General features: G+C 38.3%; 1 protein-coding gene across 20 annotated transcripts in view; it reads right to left on the bottom strand.

Moving 5' to 3' along the window:
• dlg1a (discs large MAGUK scaffold protein 1a) overlaps nt 1-22,432 on the bottom strand; it is a 125,943-nt gene that overhangs the window by 3,438 nt on the left and 100,073 nt on the right. For 15 of the 20 annotated variants that reach the window (XM_058401949.1, XM_058401951.1, XM_058401954.1 and 12 more), the window contains 10 exons: nt 16,034-16,148; nt 10,555-10,731; nt 7,805-7,871; nt 6,213-6,312; nt 2,196-2,237; nt 1,487-1,537; nt 888-989; nt 627-799; nt 314-423; nt 79-170 (listed from right to left, as the gene is read on the bottom strand). In XM_058401949.1, coding sequence (XP_058257932.1) covers nt 79-170; nt 314-423; nt 627-799; nt 888-989; nt 1,487-1,537; nt 2,196-2,237; nt 6,213-6,312; nt 7,805-7,871; nt 10,555-10,731; nt 16,034-16,148 — 1,029 coding nt within the window. Of the gene's footprint in view, nt 1-78; nt 171-313; nt 424-626; nt 800-887; nt 990-1,486; nt 1,538-2,195; nt 2,238-5,878; nt 5,904-6,212; nt 6,313-7,804; nt 7,872-10,554; nt 10,732-16,033; nt 16,149-16,814; nt 16,953-22,432 lie in introns of those variants that run through there. The other 5 variants (XM_058401957.1, XM_058401969.1, XM_058401968.1 and 2 more) reach the window with 4 other exon arrangements.

Genomic DNA, 22,432 nt, shown 5'->3' with positions numbered 1-22,432 from the left:
GAATACTTTTGGCAATATAGTGTAAGAAAAGACACAATGAGCATGTGGAATCACTATCACTTTATCTTTTTTACATACAAGTGAAGTGCTCTGCAAACTCCTGCTCCAGCTTCATAGCTCTATCAAACGTCTTCTTGGCCTGCTCCTCGGTCAGCCTCTTATTCATCTCTCTGAGGGGAAAAAAATAAAAAACGACAGCTTCTCAGTGTTCAATATAAAGACAGCTTAACCTAGTTTATTCATGTGATGATTAATCGTGATGAATTTTAATTAAAAAGGTAAAACATTTAACACAAAAGCAACATTAACTTACAAAATATTTTCCATTGATTTTGGTTTGACAAACACAGCAATCGGATATAGCTGTGCCAGGTGGAGTCGTTTGATAGCATTGCCGGAGACGTCCAGGATGCAGTGTTTACCCTGAATAGAAAAGGTGATGTGACAAAAAGGACAAAATGTCTAGTGTCAATGTCAGTTTCTATTTCAGTACTGTATTATACTAACTGTATGGATTATACTTCTCCATACACATATACATAGAGAGAGAGAGAGAGAGAGAGAGGGAACTAGATAGATAGACAGCAAAATACAATAGACTGCATATATTGTGAGAAGAGTTTCACCTTTTCTGCGACCTCTCGCACTGATTGTACACTTGTGCCATACAGATGATTGTTGTACTGGCCCGCTTCTATGAACTTGTGATCCTGGATGTCTTTCTCCATTTGCTCTCGAGACATGACAAAGTGATAATCTCTGCCATCAACCTCATAGTCTCGCTTTGATCTGGTTGTGTCTGCACCAGAGAGTGAGATGACAGGAATAAGAGCAATATTCATGATTCAAGCTTGAATGTCATCTGAGAGGTGTGGTGCAGTACTCACGGGGGACACAGGACCCAAACTTATGAGGAAACTCTGATATCAGGTCATCATTGATCCGGTCCTTCATAGGACCCAAGATAATCACGGGACGAGTATAATTCACTGCAATGTCAGAGACAATTTGTTAAGGGTTTTTTTTTTTTTATGATTAAATAGCGTAGCGCAGTGATGACTAGCCAGGAAATTAGATATTAGAGGACTAAAATTGAATATTTTCAGTATCAGCAGCTCCACAATGAAACACTTAAAACTCAGTAATGTAATGATCTCATCAACAGGATAATAAAAAGTGGCCAAATTATCGGAAGTGGCGCAATTATTACATAAACACACTTCAACACAGAAACGCTGCTGCATACTGATTTACAAATTCCATGTTTTGTGTATGTAATGCTCTGCTAGCTTCATGCTGTTTCCTCCAAATACCAAACATGGAAACAGAAAAGCTGCAACTATTTTGTTCAAACTAAAAAAAACTACTGTTCTGCATTTAAATGTAATCTGTGTACTATGATTGCACAATGCATCCTTAGTTTGAAAGACAGTAAGGGTTTATGCCTGCTAGCTCATTTATCCCAGCCGTTACCTCAGACACTTACCTTCCTGCTGAATCACAGTCTCATATGACAGAACGTATTCTTCCTGTCCACCTGATGGAAAAGATAGAAAACAAATGCTTTAAGCAAATATTTAACCTTTACAAGTAGCTGACAGAAATGAGGCTGAATTACAGGTCTCCTCAGTGCAGAAGTATTTCAAAGCTGAACAATATTTCTCTAAGGCCTTTGAACATGGCTGGAATGAAATTCAGATATTTCATGCCCAGTGTGCGAGACTCAATTTATAAAACATTTCATATAAAGCTTTTTATTCAAACAGAAGAATGGGATTCTCATGTGACACAAAGGAAAGGAAAAGTTCAGGAAGGGCTTGTACTATAAATCTGCTGAGGCACATCGTTCAAGTGATTAGGTAATAATTCAGAGAAGTATGGACACCTCTCATAAAGTATAAACAACCTGGATAACACAGCCAGGTCGCTGATAACAGAGGTAATATCCGCTTCATCAGGTTTAACAGCTATGATCTTTAAAACAAGTCCATCATCTTAGGATTAGTACTGATAAACCCTATAGTACCCTAGACATCACATATTCCTTCTTTAATATTCATTTATGCTCATAAATCTGTATGGGATTGTAGAATTTTTGTGAAAACAAGAAAACAAGAATGTGGTACACAACAAACACACATCTCACAGAGACAGACAGAAAAAAGACTGGAGGAAGTCAAAAGGGAAACACTTACGGTAGCTACTTTCACTATCACTGGCATTAGAGGTTACATGCTCTGCAATCAAAAAAGGGCAACATAAGCAGCACTACACAGCCACAGCAGAAAACACCAGGGAGAAGACAAACCACAAATTCCCAATTCCAGTCTTAAAGGCTAGGTTTTGTCTGATCTAACATACCAAATCTCTACATTAAACAGCACTTAGTAAGCTGTATGAGGTGCATTGAGCTGTAAGATGGTGGAAAACAACATGCAAAATGCCTTCAGGACTGGAACTGAGATCAAACTCATTTCAGCGACCAGCAGATGGCAGTGTTAAGGATCTGTGAGACCCGTGAAACTGTGAATCTTCTCGCAGGTTCCAATTTAATTCTGTTTTCTGCTGCTGCAATTTCACACCACTGAAATAGAATGAGCGATGTGAGAGGCTGGGAGGATTTTTAGAGAGGGAAGATCATTCTGGAAATGCACCCCTGTAGAAAAACAAGCTCACTCACATGTTTTTTCTTTGTGTCATTCTTTTATAGCACAGCATTGATACGGTCTCTAGCGGGTCTTAACACTGCCATGGGACACTGCACTTTGAGACACACAACTCCATCATAGACAGATGATTCAGTGAAGTGGCAAACTACTGCAGACCCTCTCCCTTTAATACAACATGAACAGTGTGTGGGACCATAACCATTTAAAGGTGTGGGCAGGAGATTTTGGGGAAAGTTAACAAAAACTAGTGGTACAATGTGGTACAAAGCAAGCTGCCTAGACTAAAACACTAGAATACTAGTGTATAGGGGAGCATTTGAAATCAACAAGCAATATGATTGACAGGGAAGCAGAGGAACATTTTTGTCCTGATGTGAGGACAAATTTCCCACAAAAGGCTTTATTTTTTGAGCCAAATGCAAAAACCTTGTGCTGATTAACACTGGCATGTTACTATTTTGGTTGTGTGAAACCATTCTTTTCATGATTGTTGCTGTTAACATGCTGTTGGTGGAAAAGCAAGAAGGGGGCATGGCATTCATTTTTTAAATCTGACAACACTGTGGAATTTTCAAAATCATTTTGGTTCAAAAATGTGAGACCCCTTTCAACACTGACGCATGAAATGACTGAACTGTGAATAAAACTGGACATGACTTACAAAGGGTCAAGGCTTGCAGTAAGTCATGTCCAGTTTTATTCACAGTTCAGTCTGATGGCTGTTGTGCTATCCAAGTCTCTGTGCGTTTACTTACTACCACTAAAATGTCAAAATAAAATTTAGTCAGATAGAAAACAGAAAATATATCAGCTCTAAGTTCTGTCAGTCAGCTGGTCATATCTACTGCTAAAATGTGATATAATTAAGTAAGCAAAATTATATGTTGTTAGAGTAAAATCACAGAACTTAAAGGAAAAAAGAAGAACATGTTTTTATAGAAAAATAATGCAATAATGCGTCCTGACGTGAAACAGAGTTACTGTTACCGCCCTGAAGTTGATTATTTTTCTACAGCAATTTGTCAAGTACGGTATTGTTGTTTTTTTAGTTATTAATATATGATAATTTTAACTGTTTATAATTACATTTAATGTTATGAAATGTATGTGAGGCTCCGGTTATCTTTTACGTTATAGCAACTATAAACAGTCGTTCCATTTTTTCTTTTATTTCTCTCTCTCTCTCTCTCTCTCGAAGTTAAAAAAAACAAAACAGCTTACCATGTTACCCAGGAACCCCTCTGTCCTGATGACTACCCATAGTGTATAACTTACTGACTACAAAACGCTGACATCCCAGAATACTTAATAGTTAAAAGTTTAAGACTTTTTAATAGTTAAAAGTCTTAAATCTCCTCACAGCATGTCCATATAAACAATTTTTCTTTGTTCATTTAATAAAAAAAAAAAAAAAAAAAAAAAAAATATATATATATATATATATATATATATATATATATTTACACTAGCTTTAGTGTATTTAGATTGTCTACCATACAAGTTCATGTGAACTAGTACGTGTTTCTAAAGCAATAAATGAATGTATTAATATAAACCTGTGATTTAAATTACAACTAGATTAGATTAATAGATTCAGCAGCACTGTGGTTTAAGACAGGATATCTCAGCATGCAACCAACACTCTTGACTACATATCGAACTCAACCCATCATCTCCCACTATCAAGGTAGGTATGCATCAAGCCTATTCTCTGTTCTGTCACTTGGGACAGCTGAGACACTGTGGGTCTTCAAACGATGGGTGAACACCTACCTCTTTCTGAAATGCTTAAACTCGTACATATTTTTTCGTCTTGTTTAAAATAAATGTGTGCTATATTTCCTCCCAACAGAGTTTCAGACTTATACTATCCTTAGTCTGTGACCTAGTGAACCAGTACTGATATATTCATTGATAGAGACTTTAAAGCACTTTTGTATGTCACTCTGGATAAGAAAGTTTGGCAAAAGCTGTAAACGTAAATGTAAAACCACTTTTTATTTTGCTCCACTTTGTGCCATGTTACTGCTCACCGCATACCACAAAGCTTCCAGATGTAATGTGCTACTATTTGCTTTTTTTGTTTGTTTGCTATGAGCACAAAAATACAAAAAACAAAAATGATCTACCTTGAAGGACATACAGTGTGGGCGGTTGCTTTGTAAAATCTCTCTTTTTAATCTTTTTTAGTTGTCCCACAAAAAAGCACACTAGCATTAAGTGTTTTGTAAAAGCCTTTGAACTGCAAATGAAGACAACAGCGTCGGAAATGTAAATGTCAGTCTTGTAATAACTCTCCTGCAGCTGCTACGAAACAAAAAGACTGCGCTCTGATGTCTCTCACAGCTTCCTAAGAATGTGTTTACAACGCAACAGGACAGAATTAAGTGCTCAGTGGCTCTTATCTGAAGGAGAAAAATCTGAGTCAGTGTAAAATAAACAGAGGCCAGGTATAAACAGGTATAGGCTGTAATGATGCATAGCCATTTCATCATTAGGAAGCTATTTAATGCAGTATGATGTAGCAGTAGTAGTACATGAGCCCTATTTTTATATACTCTTCATAACTATTCAAGCGGAAAGAATGTACTGAGACACCAGGCACCATATGAAAATCTGATTTAAAAATAGGATAAAGAAATTATAAATGAAATTATGAATAAATAAAGCCTAACTCACTGACAATTTCCATAAAAAAGCCGGCACAGCAGGATTAAAGCTCTGATTACGGTGTTGTGTTGTGATGTTGCTCAGGTATTTCATGTAATATTTAAGTGTATTGCAAAAACACACACATTTGACAAAGTGTCCATTTTTGTCTCTTATGTAGAGTGATAAGCTACAACATCTTAAAACAAAAAATACACCTGCTAAACCCAATTCTTTATGTGGAAAAAAGGAAGCCTGCTAGATCACAGAATATAAATCTGTACTATAGTCGTCTTATCTGCAGGTCAGGTCACCCTACTCTGTGTGGTAAATCACAGAGATTATAAACCTGCAAAAGTCATTTCTATATTGCTCCGGTCGTTAAAAATAAAAGTCATCTGTCCAGCTCACACGGTGAGACTCTGGAACTTTTCATAGAAAAGCTTACTTATTAGATTATTATAGTGTGAAAGGTGGAAAAAGAAAGGAAAAACTAAAATGAGGTCATGCTGAGAACTGGGCAGGGTCGTCTATGACTGCAGGAGTCCAGGATGACTTACTCAAGCCTTTGTCGTCACTCAGGTCCTGTGGAGGAGTCGTCAGAGAGCACACAAATAGAAAAAAAAAAAAATCACAAAAATAAAGGTTACTGAACTTGCACATAGCGTTACAGATGAACAGCCAAACCCCCATACTGCAACAGAATAGGATCTTCTCCTCCCAATGACATGTTTTCATGCTATGTAATATTTTCATTATTAAAAACACATCAAGAGTGAAGTATACATCCTTTTTTTATGATGTTTGGCAGTTGCAGTATGAGCATGAGGTGTTTTGTCCTGCGGTTAGTTGCTGCTTTGTCCTGCACTGTCCCGTGTGCACCGGTGTACTTACGCTCCGCATCGCTCGTTTCCTGCTCACTCAGCTCCTTGTTCTTGTAGAAGGGGAATTTATGTGAAAAGATGTGCTTTTTACGCTTGCCATTGAGTGACTGCTGAGGAAGAGAGGGAGGGATGGAGAACAAAAAGAGAGATGGAAGGGAGGCGTCTGCTATAGGTGTGAACAAACTGAACCCCATTCACCAGTGCGTTTACATGTACACTAATCACCTGAACATGATGTCATTTCAGCCGTCACCTGATTATTTAAGTGGTCACGCTAACAGACTAGCGCAATATACTAACGCTAAACAGCTGTTATCATATTTTAAGGAACATGATATATTTTAGCCAATAAATATTCAGTAGTAAAGAAAGTAAAAGAAAGAAAGAAAGAAAGAAAGAAGGAAAGAAAGAAAGAAAGAAAGAAAGAAAGAAAGAAAGAAAGAAAGAAAGAAAGAAAGAAAGAAAGAAAGAAAGAAAGAAAGAAAGAAAGAAAGATGTAGGTTTATTGGCAGGACATAACCAACTATAGAGGTAATATATTAAAGTTTTTGAATTTTTTAAATAATTCAAATACATATAAATTATTCATCTGAATATTACCAAAATCAGATATCTTTTCTAGTTAAAGGGATATTTTGCAAATTAAAGCATACACAAACAGCTTAATGTAATTTGAAACTTTGTATTATTAATCTGAAAATGTATTATTAATTTATACGTATAAGGTACGATGCGCTTACATTACATGTGGTCAGTAACTATTATGAGGTGAAATACTACATTGACACAGATGAAATAAAATCATACAAAAGAGCGAAACAAGTCTACTGCTAACTGACTGATTAATGGATTTTTAAAGTAAAAGTGTAAGAAAGGATTCAGATAAGAAAATCGAATACAAATGTGAAAAAGGAAGAGCAATCAGAAAGCAAACAGCACACAGGAGAGAAAAGAGGCTGGGGGCAGTCACCATGCAGGAACAGAGCAGTTTTACGTCAATGGCAAGCACATTTCTTTTTTTGTTGTTGTTGCTTTGTTGTTTAAGTGAGCGGTTCGGTTCATGCATTATTTAATTCGGTGTAGCGTTGGGATATGCGGTTGAAAAGTGAGTTTGAACTACATGTTAGGTCAGTAATGGAGAACAGAGCAGCAAAGACATGAAGGTTAACCTGTCACATGCTTTTAACAAGACTCTCACAAACATGCCTCTGTCTGTAGGAGGGATTAGCACAGAATAGTCTGGTATATCACACGTGTTTTACTTCAAGTACATCTTTAACGATTTATTAAAAAATAATTCTCAGTTCTGTACTGCACATGAAGCTGAATGTGGGAAATCATCTGTCAGCTCTGCGGCGTGAAAGCATTTTTATTTTTAAGCACCTGAATACATTAGCGCATGAGGAAGGTGCAGTACCTTCTCCTAAACTTATCTGTCAATGTGACGTTAATACAGTTCTCTAAATATATTAATAAACCTGCACCTGCTCCTATGGCATTGTTTTCATACCTCACATCGAATATATGTCATAGATCATAGATAGTTCTATACATTATGTCTGATTTGAAAAGCATTTCACGAATTAATATGCAGTGACTTACCTCTTTGTCCCGAGTCTTGGAGTTGAATTTGACCGTCTTTAACCTGGCCCTCTCTTTTCTCTCCACCCTGATGGTCAAGAAATAACAGAAAATTTTGTAATAATTAAAAATAAATTTAAAATTGCTTTTTGACTCTATCCTATCATGTTGCATTGCTATAATTTTTCAAAAATGATGGACCTCAACTGTTGTCAAATGTATGACTCAAGTTAACATACTTAATATATTCCACTAACTATTTTTAATATATTATGATTTGACAAATCCGGCCATTATTCCTTGAAAAGATCATGGTTAGTTATGGGCCAGTTTAACAACCTTGTGTGATTAACAGCCAAATCTTCCCATATTAACAAAACCTTTATTACAGTTCCACTAAATTGTTTCAAATAAGATGCTAGTAATAGGAGGGAATTAAATTTTATCTTATAAATCTTGGCTTCTCCTGCATTATTACTGTGTACATGTTAAATATTCCTGATATCAGACTGTAGCTATTTCTCTAGTACCTTACACACAGAAACAGAAAAAAAAAAATGAATGGTTGTGATTGTTTAATCATGTTTTATACTATAGCAGCTGGAAGCCAATAAAATTGTCATTTGATGTCTGGGGTGAGTCTAAGAACATAATCATCACATAATTATTGGTTATCGGACATGTCTTCTTATATATATGTATATACAGTATGTGGGGGCACAGTGACTTGGTGGTTAGCATGGAGCAGTCATGGAGGTTTCCCACCTCCACCATGTGAGTGGAGTTTGCATGTTCTCCATGTGCCTAGGGGATTTCCTCCCGGTTTCCTCCACTAGTCGAAAGACATGCTATGTAGGCTGACTGGAATCTCTAAACTGTCCGTATTGCGTGAAGGGGTGAGTGAGTGTGATTGTGCCCTGTGATCTACGTTTTACCCTTCTTGAGCCCAAAGTCTCCTGGAAGAGACACCAGGATCCCTATGACCCAGTAGGATAAGTGGTATAGAGACTGGATAGATGGATGGATGGATGGATGGATATATGATGTGTTACAAATAATCATTTTGAATGTTTAGATTGAGTGTTTAGCAACTGCGTCCCTGTCAGAATAAGATAAGGAACAGGATCACTTGCCACTTGTTCTGGTAACTAAAATTTAAAAATCTAGATCTTTACTTCTGGATGAGACACATCTGAAATACAATACACAAAAACTACATTAGAACTATATATATATTGTAGTTCACCGTGTGAAGGGCTTTTACTGTGCCATCACACAAGTGTCTCAAAACAAACCTACAGCAGCTCATTTAAATAGCAGCAGAAAGCAAACACTGCAACACAAACCTGGCCACATTTAAACACCCTATATTTGGAATTAAGACTATAATTCACTCTAATCTTTTTCAAAACAAACATAATCTCAGACACAATTACAATAAATCACATCTTTCCAGAAGCTCCCCGGGTTCGAAATGGTGAGATATCTCACACAGCAGCATGCATTCAGCTCTGACATCAGAACACACGCAGTGCAGGTGAGAGACAGAAGAGCGGCAGCAGCTAAACAGAACTGGGTGAGAAGTCAATTATCAGCTCTCAATCTGCCTCGTCTGGAGACAGAAAGTGAGAGCAAACTAAGTTTCATCACACACTGGAACCAGGCTTTAATTAGATGCCGTATTATTGGATGATGGTGACACTGTGGGTTTGCCTTAAACAGAATGCTTTTCTTCCTTTGTCTAGCTGACAGATGATCTAGAGACTAGAGCGGTGTTAGACATTTGGTGTGAAGATGACGAGTACAAGGATTGCACAGTCTAATTTAATATTCCAATAATATAGGCAACATTCTGATAAAAACATAAAACAGACATATTGGGGATAAGTATGTACGACACAAACAAACCCAAAGTAAATCTTTGTAAAGTGCAATAATAAATCAGCACAGTATTTAGAATGCAACACAGAGTTAATCAATATAAGGGTTGGATTTAAGTCCTAGCCCAAGAGTGCAATGAGGGTAGAATTGTAAATGAGAGGCGCAGTATTACTTAAAGCAAAAAATGGCCTGGCCTCTGTCTCCCACTTTAATTACCAGCTCATGTTTTGTAATAATTACATATACTAGCACTAGACAGGGATACATGAAACAGATGACTGCTCACTAAAACACTTGAAGGACGCTAAAATGACACAAAGCAAACATTTTCCCTTAAATACATAATACTTGATATATAATACACTACAAGATATTACAAGTACTTGTGCTCAGGCTCTGTGATGATTCTGCCTACGACGGGTCTGAAGCGAGTGTCAGTTGTGACTGTAAGCTGTTCTCGCGCTGGATCATAACAGCGTATTTCTGCTGTTGCCCAGAGTATAGCTGCCACTCACCACACAGCAGGAGCTAAAGGAACTAATCTTCTTTTGCTGAATCTTACCACCAGACAGCAGAGTCAGAAACATTTCTCAGTGGGGGAAAAAAGTCAGTCTTAAGTAACTAAATAAAGTGGAGAATTAGGCCAGATAATTTTTAGACCATTATCTGGATCTGTTGTGGAAAGCTAGAAAAAAGCTTTTTATCTGATTCTGCTATGACGACAGAGAATAAATATTCTCTTTAAATAAATAAGCCAATTTGGTACCTAAAATGATTAAAAAATGAATGAAACCCTAAGATCTGCCAAATCCAAAGCTGCTCTGCAGAAAGCCACTGGGGACTGGGGTAAAGGGAATAGGTAAAGGCATGAAAGCTGAGTGCTGCAGTACCTCCTCTTGCTGGGAATGACTCCGATTTCTCCCACCTCTCCATCTGCGGTGACATTGCGTGCCTGCCACCACTCATCATCCGAAGCATTCAGGACGTGCAGGATGTCCCCGAAGCGAAAGTTTAATCCTTGACTCGGGAGGCCAGAATCCTTCGTCCTGTCATAGTCAAACAGGGCTCTGGTGCCAGAACAGATAAAACACATTGAGTTCAAAACAAGAAAGTGCAATTAAGACAGTCCCTATGTGCAATGCTTAAAAAAATCTCTTAAAGCTGAACACTATAGTTGTAAATGTAGAGTGATTCTCATGACATTTCAAACTGTAGAATTCATATAACTATAAATTATACAACAGTTTGTACTGGTCCACTAATTTGAATGGCCAAGCTTTCCCCTGGGATGTTTCACTGTTTGTATTCCACTTCCTAGTTTGCGGAGGTTATTACAGTAGTGTCAGCAACATCATCAGCAGATGCAGCAAATGATCAATTTTTCATGAATATAACTTTTGACTTGAATATGAAAGCCAGTCAGATGAAGCTAAAAAGAAAGAAGGTAAGCCTATTTCATGGTACGCAGCTTTAACAGGAAGGTACAAATCGATGGCAGCTAGCTAGACATCAAGCCATCGGGCTCTAAAGTGAGTCTAGATCCCTTAGGTCTTTGATTTTCGCTAATGGAAACCACAAAATAAACAAAATATTTTAGTGTTACAAATATCAGTTGCTAAATAATTTTTTTCTTTAAATCTTTTTTACCAAAAAAGAAATTTGCGTCTGTTTTATTGTGCCCATGTTCAGCATCAGATTTCTTAGTAATGTCACATTTTACAGTAATGGTTAATGGTTCATATCAATGTAGACACTCAGGACTCCCAAAAAAACAAAAACGGTTATTTTTTTCACACAAATGTTGCTATCTTTAAAGTAAATGGTTATATCAAACCCATTTCTGCTCTTTGAGATGCCCCAAGTGGTTCTTCATAAGCATCTAAAATACTAAAATTCTGTTTAAGGTTATCAAAACAGAGGGAAAAAACAAACGGCTCAGCCATAAAATAATTCATTTGTTTATATTAATTGAAAATGCCCGGTTTGTCGATTCGAACTCCAGTGTCCATGTAAAAATGCTGAATAAAGTTTATAGACATGTGTAAAAGCAATATGGCAATATGGCACATGCAATATTGTGTTTCTGTGTTTTAAATTTCTCCACTGAGGATTTTAAGTAGGTCACTTCTGCCATGTATGTGTCTGTGTAAGTGAACATGTGCATTTGTCTGTGAGTTTTGTGCAAGCATATTCCCAAACTGTCCTGAGTAGCTTCTCTCTGCTCTTTCATCAATAATGAAGTGCAATTTTCATGCATTTAGAATTGAGGAAACCCAGGACACAGAAAACTTGTGAGGAGATTTTACATTTTTACATTTTAAATCCAAGATTTTCAGTCAGACTTCTTTCACATGATTAAAAGATGTGTACATTATATCTTCCAGAAATAAATGGTGTTGGAGTTATTCTGCACATACTGGACAGAGACTTAAAGGTGTCCTTTTTTTTGTCTATTAACAGCAGTCTTTGGTGTAACTGCTGAAAGAATCAGTCTTCTCACCTGCCAATTAAATGCAAATTGAAATTAAATGACACTGTTTTCAGTTTGCACACTGCGATGGAAATATAGCAAAATCAGCTTTACCTTTAAACTTATGTTACGTTCACGCATACAGTGATTTTATCAGTGTGAGTCTCCAGTCTCTGTACTATGAAGTCGCAGTAAGCGTTCCTACTCCTGGTTGCCATAGTAATAACCTTTATCAGTTGGGTGGCACAATTAGCATTCCAAATCGGCTTTCTCGTCACTAAAATGAAGCATTTAGGAGGGACATTTGGTATTTGTGTATAAAATTCAGCAATGTATATATGCATCATATGATGCAAGATGAAGGAGAAGCAGTTTATGTGCTCTCTGTTAAAGATCACGTGCTGTCTGTCTTCACTTCCATTGGAAGTCACTCAGCATTAGCATAAAGTTGAACTCTCACTGAAGGTAAATGATATCCAGTCGCTTTGCTGCTGCAAGTGACTGTATTTGTGAACGTATCCTGTGTGTAGTGGAATTGGTGCAGTTGGAAAGGACTGTATTTAAAGACATTTACAGGTTTCTGTGATAAAATTCCATACACATGGATTTGTAAGTCGCACAGAGCTTCCTGTCTGCCTTATTAAATAACAACACAATAAAATGCAATAATATCTTAATTTAACCTTTTACTTCCTACAAACATATTACATATATAGTAATATTTAATATCATTATAAAATATAGCAATTTTTGATTTCTTGCAATATTTACTAACGTAATGGAATTATTGTATGTATTTTAAATAAAAAAGCCAAATAAATATAAAACTAGTAGGTCTGACCTGGAAACAGAAATCTCCTACACAATATTCTTTTTTTTCTTTTCTTTTTTCTTTCTTTTTTTTTTATGTTGGCACAGACAATAATAACAGATGTCTGTGTCACTAGAGGGGCGGTGAATCTCGTTTTTCCATCATACAGGGTTTATTTTGTGAAAAAAAAACAAGAAGCCAGATTAGGGCTTACTATATTTGCAGCCTTTCAAATGTAAGCATCCACTGTTGGGACAGAGTCTGTGACTGGCCAGAAAATAAATCTCTGAAATGTTCAGTAGATGTTGGTCTAATCCTGTAAGAGCGAGTGTTTAAAAATAAAACTCCCCAGAGCATACTGGACTGTGTACTGTACCAAGCCTGGGCTCATTTGACCAGTGATGCAAAATGTAAGGAATGAAACAGAACATTGTGCGCTTTCATAGGAAAATCATCAACGATGATATGGCATGATGTCACATCCTCAACAGAATATCCTGTCATGTTTTAATTCATCTTCTACCACAGCTGTTATTATATACACGTATACCTTATTTTGTATATTTGCTATCATTTAAGTGATTAAATGCCATTGTAAATGTCTAATGCCTCTAAAATATCTCACTGGGATAAAGAAAATACAACAGCAATGAACACATTAGCACCAGATTTACTGAACACATCCCAACTAAACACAACATTCCTTGTTTCAATTCATAGACACTCTGTATAAACTTGAATGCAGGCATAATCCTCAGAATCTGACCAGAAAAATCTCTTAATCTCTTTTAACCCTTAACCCTCTCAAGCAATCCAAGCAAACTCTCCTGCTTACTAATGACACTTGCAGTCTGCTCTTTAACTCCTCACTTTCCTTACAAGTATAAACCTGAGTATTCTCACCAGAAAACACTCTCATCACTAGCAACAATCATCTAAAAACACAAAGAATAATTGTGCAAGAAGCAAAGAATAATTGTGAGAAAACGTAAGTATAAAATATGTTGAAAAGATGAAGAGACCTAAGGAGTTAGCTTCAAAGAGGATCCTGGTTTTTACAAGCCAAACTACAGCACTATACTGTAAACAGGATACAGTAGCACAGTAGAGGAAGCCACTGCGGTCTGAAACCAGGAGAAATAATGATAACTAGAGACTGATGCAACGGAGAGAGAAAAGCTATGGATTCACATTGTATTCATAAATGCAAACGCAAGCACTTTTACGCTTCATCTGTTCCGAGCGTCATTTACACAAGCCGTACAGTACAAAAACAAACAGATGGTTCTGGCAATACTGTGGTGTAGGGATAGGCGAGGTCTTTTTGAAGCGGTTTCATTATTCCAGCAGAAGCACCTGCAGCCGCCTTGACTCGCTTTAACCAGCAGATACTCCTAGACCTTCAGCTTCAACAGCACCCTTAATCATTATTATTAGATTTCTGATGTGATAACGGTGTCTTAAAAGTTATCAACTGATCATCCACTATCTAGAGCAAAGCTGCAACAGATCAGAAATGCTGGAAATTTTACACAAATCAAAGTCTTTGTACTGACATTTTTCAAATGTTTATGGTCATTGTTGAAAAGGCTAGATATACACTATATTGGCAATAGTTTTGGAACACCCCTTCAAATCATTGAATTCAGGTGTTATTCAGAGGTTGGGCTTGAACCCTTAGTTCCAGTGAAAGGAAATCTTAATGATTCAGCATCCCAAGACATTTTGGACATTTTCATGCTCCCAACTTTGTGGGAACAGTTTGGGGATGACCCAATATGACCATGCACCAGTGCACAAAGCAAGGTCCATAAAGACATGGATGAGTGAGTTTGGTGTGGAGGAACTTCACAGAGTCCTGACCTCAACCCGATAGAACACCTTTGGGATGAATTAGAGCGGAGACTGCGAGCCACACCAAAACTGGGATGCCTAGGGTTTACATGAACATGAATTTAATATGGAGTTGGCCCGCCCTTTGCAGCTATACCAGCTTCAACTCTTCTGTGAAGGCTTTCCACAAGATTTAGGAGTGAGTTTATGGGAATTTTTGACCATTCCTCTAAAAGTGCATTTGTGAGGTCAGGCATTGATGTTGGATGAGAAGGCCTGGCTCACTGCTCTAATTCATCCCAAAGATGTTCTATTGGGTTGAGATCAGGACTCTGTGAAGTTCCTCCACACCAAATTTGCTCATCCATGTCTTTATGGACCTTGCTTTGTGCACTGGTGTGCAGTCATGTTGGAACAGGAAGGGGTCATCCCCAAACTGTTCCCACAAAGTTGGGAGCATGAAATTGTCCATAATTTTGCAATATAACTCTCAGTCTTTTGGCAATATAGTGTATTTTTTTCCATCAGTAAGGAATAAAAAATAACAGGATGTGCTTTTACAGGAAAATAATCAATAATGGTATATTGTGATAAATAACTGCAAACTTCAAAGTGCTTTATTCTTTGTATACTACAGCCATTAGACAATTTTAATTTTTCTTTAACTAAATTATTGTACATTTTATTCGTTTATAGTCACATTTAATGTCTGTAAAACAAGATAATCTGTGATTAATGGCATTATAGCAGCTATAAACAATCCTCTCTCAAAGTTAATGAAATGTTCACTATCCTAAAGATTTAAAGATTAAAGAACAGCTTTACCCTGACTGTTGCAAAGCTCTGACACTGGAGACTCCTTCCATAAATGCTAAATTTACGTCTCCTCACAGAAAAAATGATCATATCATTAAGTTCACACATTTCTAATTTGGTTATTCAATTTCCTGTGAAAGCTGCTACTATAATAATGATCATGTATTAGAATGAGGATATTAAAATAAACCTGTGACTTGCCCTCAAAAGATTCAAGACCTCAAAAGACATTTTCTCTTAATGTTTCACAATGCTCTTTTTATGTCAGATGGATAGAAACTCAATACATCATAAAATCTGTATAAAATTTAATAACTTGCTCAGAATACTGTGAAATTAACACTACAGAAACAACACAGTGAAGGAAAGGTGAGTTGACCTTCAGGACAAAGTCATAAGAGGTGCGGTGTAATTATCAGAGAAGCAGGGGAGGTCTCACCTGATGTAGAGCGTCCTCTTCTGGCTGGTGCGGAGAGAGCCAGAGCCTGAACTGATACTGCTGTTCATCATCTGCTCCCGAAGATCATGGATTTTAGCTTCAAAACGGCTGTACTCTGCATGCAGAATGAAAAAACAAGCAGCTTGAAACATTTGTCCGGCATGATGCATGATCAACAATATATATAGACAGAATGGAAGGGAGAGAGAGAGAAAGAGAGAGACTGAAGAAGAGAGAGACAAAGAAAAAAATTGAGAGAGAGAGCGAGAGACTACTACTCAAACTAAATAGTACTTGAAATCTTTTTTTAAACCTTATTTTGAACCCACATGCACACACATGTACACAGCTGAGCAGCTCTTACTGCTAAAGTGATAATAAGATCAGACAGAATCGTAATAACTGGAGACTGACTCTTAGCTGCACCATGTGAAAAGGTTGTACTCTCGCAAGACAGGCAAAATGTTCTCAATGAATTACTTTAATTGCTTTAACCCAATTTGCTTGTTACTGCTCTTTCCTTCTGTCTGAAGTGTGCTGTTGTGAATCACTACAACCTGCAAATGTGTTTCAGTATAATGTGAAGTATAATACAAGGACGATTGTATTAATATAGTAAGAATTAAAATCGGAGCAAACTCGGAAAAAACAAAGCCTCGATTTCCCACAAAACAAATACTGACATCAGAGCAAGAATAAAAGACAGGTACAGGTACATCACAACACCTTTGGTCCCCGGTTAAATCCAGTTATATGTAATCATATAATCCTTCATACTCACATTTCTCTTTGCTCTCTGCAGGTCAAGCGGTTCGGATAAAAGTGTCGATGAGAGCGCTGTGAAAGCCTTTCTGCTACTACTCGCTCATGTGTGAGGGGAAAGATGCTGTGGTGCTGAAGGCCAGCTCCCAATTCACGCTTAGCTGAACTATGTGCTAGAGGATGGGTGTGTGTGTTTGTATGTGTGTTTGAGAGAGAGAGAGGGAGAGAGAGAGAGAGAGAGAGAGAGAGAGAGAGAGAGAGAGAGAGAGCTTGGACTCGCTGGCTAGGCGTAAAGCCTCTCTCTGAGAACCTACAGCAGGGCAACACAACAGATGCTAATGAACTACACACGAGCACTCATACCCCTCCCAACTGTGTGTGTGTATGAGTGTTTGTGCGCACCCTCCTCTTCATGTTAAGTGAGTTCTTGTGCATCAATAGTTCAAATTAACACAGAATAACCTCATTCTGCTTATATGATGTACCTTATTTCAGCTTTAACGTACGCCATTTGGCTCCCAGCCCCACTTTTAATCCCTAGGGTTCCCTTAGGCTTATCTCTACCTCACCCCTGCTGTACACCACTACTATGTACTTTTTCTTTGTGTATTAATAACCCACCTTTGTCTCATCTATATATATTGTATATTACATATACAGTATAGATTTGTCACTTGTCATCAGCACTGGTTTTTGTTTCACTGTGTTGCTCACTGTGTTGCAGGATATTTATATGTAACTGACTGAGCAGAGTGAGTAACATTCCCCATGCACTTCTCACTAAAAGGTCAACAAATAATCTGGGATTTTAGCATAGAAAACTCTGTAACTCTACTGCAGAATCCCCAAGAAACCTCTGTGAACCACCAAGGCAAGCAAGCAAGCCTGATATCTATTATATACAATTTTCTAGGTTCAGTAATATCAGGCAGTAAATAAAGCAATCATCAAATGCATCCAAAAATGACTATATCAACTAAATCCTGAATTTGGAGCTCGAAAAAGAACAAATCATACCTATATATACCTATACCTTCTATACACAAACATAATAGCGCTCACAAGTATTTCTCTTTACACAGTCTCTATGAAAGAAGGTCATTATGAACCATAATGTCACATAGAATTGAAGTAACATCCGATCTATAGTGAAAAATCGATGCAGATGAAACTCACAGCATAAAAAACAGCATAAATATGAAGTGGTGCTCTTGGAGAACAGAGGCTCATGCAGACCCTCAATCCCTCGGGATTGCACAACATTAGGGAAATGAGAGCAGTGACGCAATAGGCTCAAACAGCCAGTCATGGCTCTGCTGCATGTAATTAAGATTAGAGTCATTCTAGTATACACCACGATTACCTCATTCTAAATAATGCTCATTATATCATTCCTTACATAAACATACAGTATCTAAAGCAAATGACACAATCCTTCTGATGTCCATGTAATGAAATCTCTCAGGCTGAGAATTCCTACTGGACACAAAGCAAATGTAAGCACTGTTTTAAACCCTAAGACAATCCACATGTTACAGTTGTATTTCAGTATGAGCTTCAGGCAGGAGAAAGAGCAATGGGGCACTTCAATTTCATTCTGTTTATAACTGCGTCTCTTATATCTAATTAGTAGGGCAAGTTACATTTCTGGCATTGAATTTTGTTTAGAGAGAGATATTAAATGTGCTAAATAAGTAAAATTACTAAATAAACTTACTAAATATGTTTATTTCAAGTTTAGAGCTACAAAAATCCCCCAGCGACAAGCACACCCCTCTCAGACACACCCCTCTCAGACACACCCCTTCTCACCCACACCCCTCTCAGACATACCTCTTCTCATCCAGACCCCTTTTCACCCACACCCCTCTCAGACACACCCCTTCTCAGATTCCAACCCTCTCATTCACACCCCTTTTCACCCACACCCCTCTCAGACACACCCCTTCTCAGATTCCAACCCTCTCATTCACACCCCTTCTCACCCACACCCCTCTCAGACACCAACCCTCTCATTCACACCCCTTCTCACCCACACCCCTCTCAGACACCAACCCTCTCATTCACACCCCTTTTCACCCACACCCCTCTCAGACACACCCCTTCTCAGATTCCAACCCTCTCATTCACACCCCTTCTCACCCACACCCCTCTCAGACACCAACCCTCTCATTCACACCCATTCTCACCCACACCCCTCTCAGACACCAACCCTCTCAGATACAACCCTTCTCACCCACACCCCTTCTCAGACACCAACCCTCTCAGATACAACCCTTCTCACCCACACCCACAACCCTCTCTCAGACACACCCATTCTCACCCACACCCCTTCTCAGACACCAATCCTCTCTCAGGCACACACACTCTTATTCACACCCCTTCTCAGGCACACTCCCTCTCTGTCACCCCACCTTTCAGTCACACCCATTCTCAGACACACCCATTCTCAGTCACCCCCCCGTCTCACCCACTGTCAGACACACCCTTTCTCAGCCACATACACTCTCTCAGCCACCCCCTCTCAGTCACACCCCTTCTTTGCCACCCCCCTCTCAGGCACACCCACTCTCAGACACATCCTTTCTCAGCCACACTCTCATCATCTTTCACACCCACTGTCAGTCACACCCACTCTCAGACACACCCTTTCTCAGCCACACACACTCTCTGTCAGACCCCCTCTCAGTCACACCCCTTCTCAGACACACCCCCTCTTAGTCACACCAACTCTCATTCACAGCCCATCTCATCCACACCCACTTTCAGACATACCCCATCTCATTAACACCTTCTCTCAGACACACCCCCTCTCATTAGCACCCACTCTCAGACACACCCAGTCTCATTCACACCCACTCTCCGCCACACTCCGTCTCAGCCACACATCCTCTCGTCACACCCTACTCAAGTAAGCTCCCGCTCTTGCAGGCTGAGCCAACTCTCCTGCTTACTAATGACACTCATTTGACACACTTGCTCATTAACTCCTTACTTTCCTGTATAAATGTCCCACAATCTGCAACATACAATAGAATATATAATAATATACTAAATTATAAAAACACACAATACAGAAATACACACAGTCTTCATGTTATATCATAGTAAGTGCATAACTACTTAAAGGCTTTGCTTAATTGTCATTAAGAGGGCACTAATACAAAGGACAAGGATGTAAACTGGAAAAAAAATACTGAACGAAACGCTTGCATTACTAAATGATTTTGCTCTTGAGTCTTAATCACAAGCCTATTTGGTCTGTAACTACAAAACTGTACACATAAACATCACAAGACAGTGAATAGCTGGTATGTTTGTATTCATTTTGTTTCCGAATGTTGCTCTAAAATGAGGATGAAAGCATCCAAACGCTATGCTACAAAACTACACATTACACAGTCACCATACAGTGTGAATTTATTTGAAGTGCCCAGCATGTAGAAAGTGAAATAAAATAAACTTGAAGGCTAAAAGAGGGAATTTACAATTTACTAACGCTTCAGTGACCGAAACGCTTAAAATAGAATTGTGTGAGTTTTTGATTGGTTGCTTGAGTCATGCTACACATGACGTCTGTTGTGACTTAGCTGCATTAAAAAAATTAAAAAGTTCAACAGATTATTGGCAGTGCATTCACAAAAAGCAAGTACCCAGAAACGATATCAGCTCTGACTTTAAAAGTGCATTTCTGATGAAAACAGAAGAGATGATGTGCATAGATCATTAATTAATGCCGTGTCACAGATGCACTCCAACTGCATTCACACATTTGAGTGTGAGAAAAAAAAAGCCCAAAGACACAGATAGAGAGCAGAACTTTGCTAAACAAACCCACCAATCCCAGGCTAAGAGCACTGCAGAGCTACAGCTCGCCAGAAGAGACAGCTAATCCTTTCCAGATTACAGTCAATGCCCTGGATATACACAAGAGCCTGAGGGGGAAAGAGCATTCATCCATCGAAATGAAATGATTAGAGCACACTTTCATACAAATTACATTCGAATACAATCTACTGACTGATCAATAACACTTTTTTCTTAAATAGCTCTTGTATTTAGGCAAAAGGAACCAGTGTTGTGGCAGTATTTGGGAAATAAGATGCAGAGATCGTTCCTATGAATATTGCAGTAGGATATTCTGGAAATAAATGCGATGATGAAATTGACGGTAATCTAAAAAGATCTGAGTTTCAGTACAAAGCTTTAAGACGAAGCACGATATAACATTACAATAAAGTGGATCAACGCTTCATTTTCACAGAAGGTCATTCTTCTTAACAGTTATTCTTTCATAAACATTACTGAAGAAGAATACATTCATTTTAGAGCAAATGCAAAGAGATCTTGTATAATCTTCTTCGGTAGCTTGCCACAGACACTGAAGTAATGCAATGCAAAAGCCCATCTTCTTCACACAAAATATTGACTAATGCTTTACTCATCTCCTTTACACATAAAAGGAAATTTCGCCTGAGTGTGACAGGGTGGTGAAATCTCGGCGCGGCTGCTGCTAATGCATTTCAGCACGTTACGATCACGCATTTTTTAAATAGCCTAGAGACAGGCATACTGAGGGAAGGACATTTCCCCCCCCAAAATTCCTAGTGAATATGCAGCTTAAAGTAATATACAAAAAGTACCTCTAAAGCAGTAAATGTGCATAGATAATGTACTTTTTTGCCATCACATTATTAACTCAAAGCCTTAGTCCCATCTCACTAGTATTATGTGTTTAAATAAGTCAGGTTCTGCTAACAGTAAACACTTGGAAGAGAACAAAAAGGCAGCGCTAGACATCACACGGAGATGAGAGTGCCACTGAAGTACCGATCCTCGATGCCATTAAGTTTCCCAGATCAAAGCATAGTGCTTCTGAGGGTTGGGTTTGCTCTGCTTGTCTACAGACACAAAACAGGGCTCTTAGCAGGTGGCAAGGCTTCTGATGGAAAGATGAAAATAAAAGGACTTGTTTCATTAGAGAAAGTCAAAAATAATGCAGGAATAACGATGAAAAAAAGGACAGTAAAATTTAACGCTCTGAATTCATGCGTGGGATCTTCCCCATGTGGCTTTCCTGCTTGATCAGGCATCCAAGCCTAGCTCGGGGTGAGTAAAGTAAAACAGCAGCACTGTTCCACTGCAGATCTCTCACAGGAGAAAGGCTAAAGCCTCCACACACCTGAGCCCACACTCAGCTCAGCCAGCGCAACAGTGCTAAGAGTGCTAATGAAACGCTATGGAGTCAAGCGTCAAACATCCTCATGTGATTCAGTTCCTAACACGACAGTAAGCTGGGCGTTAGTCGAACAATAATGTAGCTAACCATTACTTTCTGAGTGACAGGATAGCTGGAATGTTATTCAGGAAATGAAGATAGCAAATATCATTTAAACAGAGTAAGCACGCTGAGGCACAGATGCAAAAATCTTATCAAGGACAATGGCAATTTATCACAACCAAACCGTAGATTTTCATTCTGCAAAAACAAGACATCGTTAACAATGTAATTATAAAAATGAATGCAATTATGTCTCCAAGAAACCTACATAAAACTTGAAATAATCATCCTGTTTAAAAAAGAAATCTACTAAATACCTTTTGATACCAACTCTGCCTCTTATTGGACAAAATGAA

The sequence above is a fragment of the Hemibagrus wyckioides genome, linkage group LG11, assembly GCF_019097595.1.
Source record: "Hemibagrus wyckioides isolate EC202008001 linkage group LG11, SWU_Hwy_1.0, whole genome shotgun sequence".
NCBI lineage: Eukaryota > Metazoa > Chordata > Actinopteri > Siluriformes > Bagridae > Hemibagrus > Hemibagrus wyckioides.
Note: the sequence above shows the minus strand (reverse complement) of the source record. Positions and strands in the feature narration are given on the sequence as shown.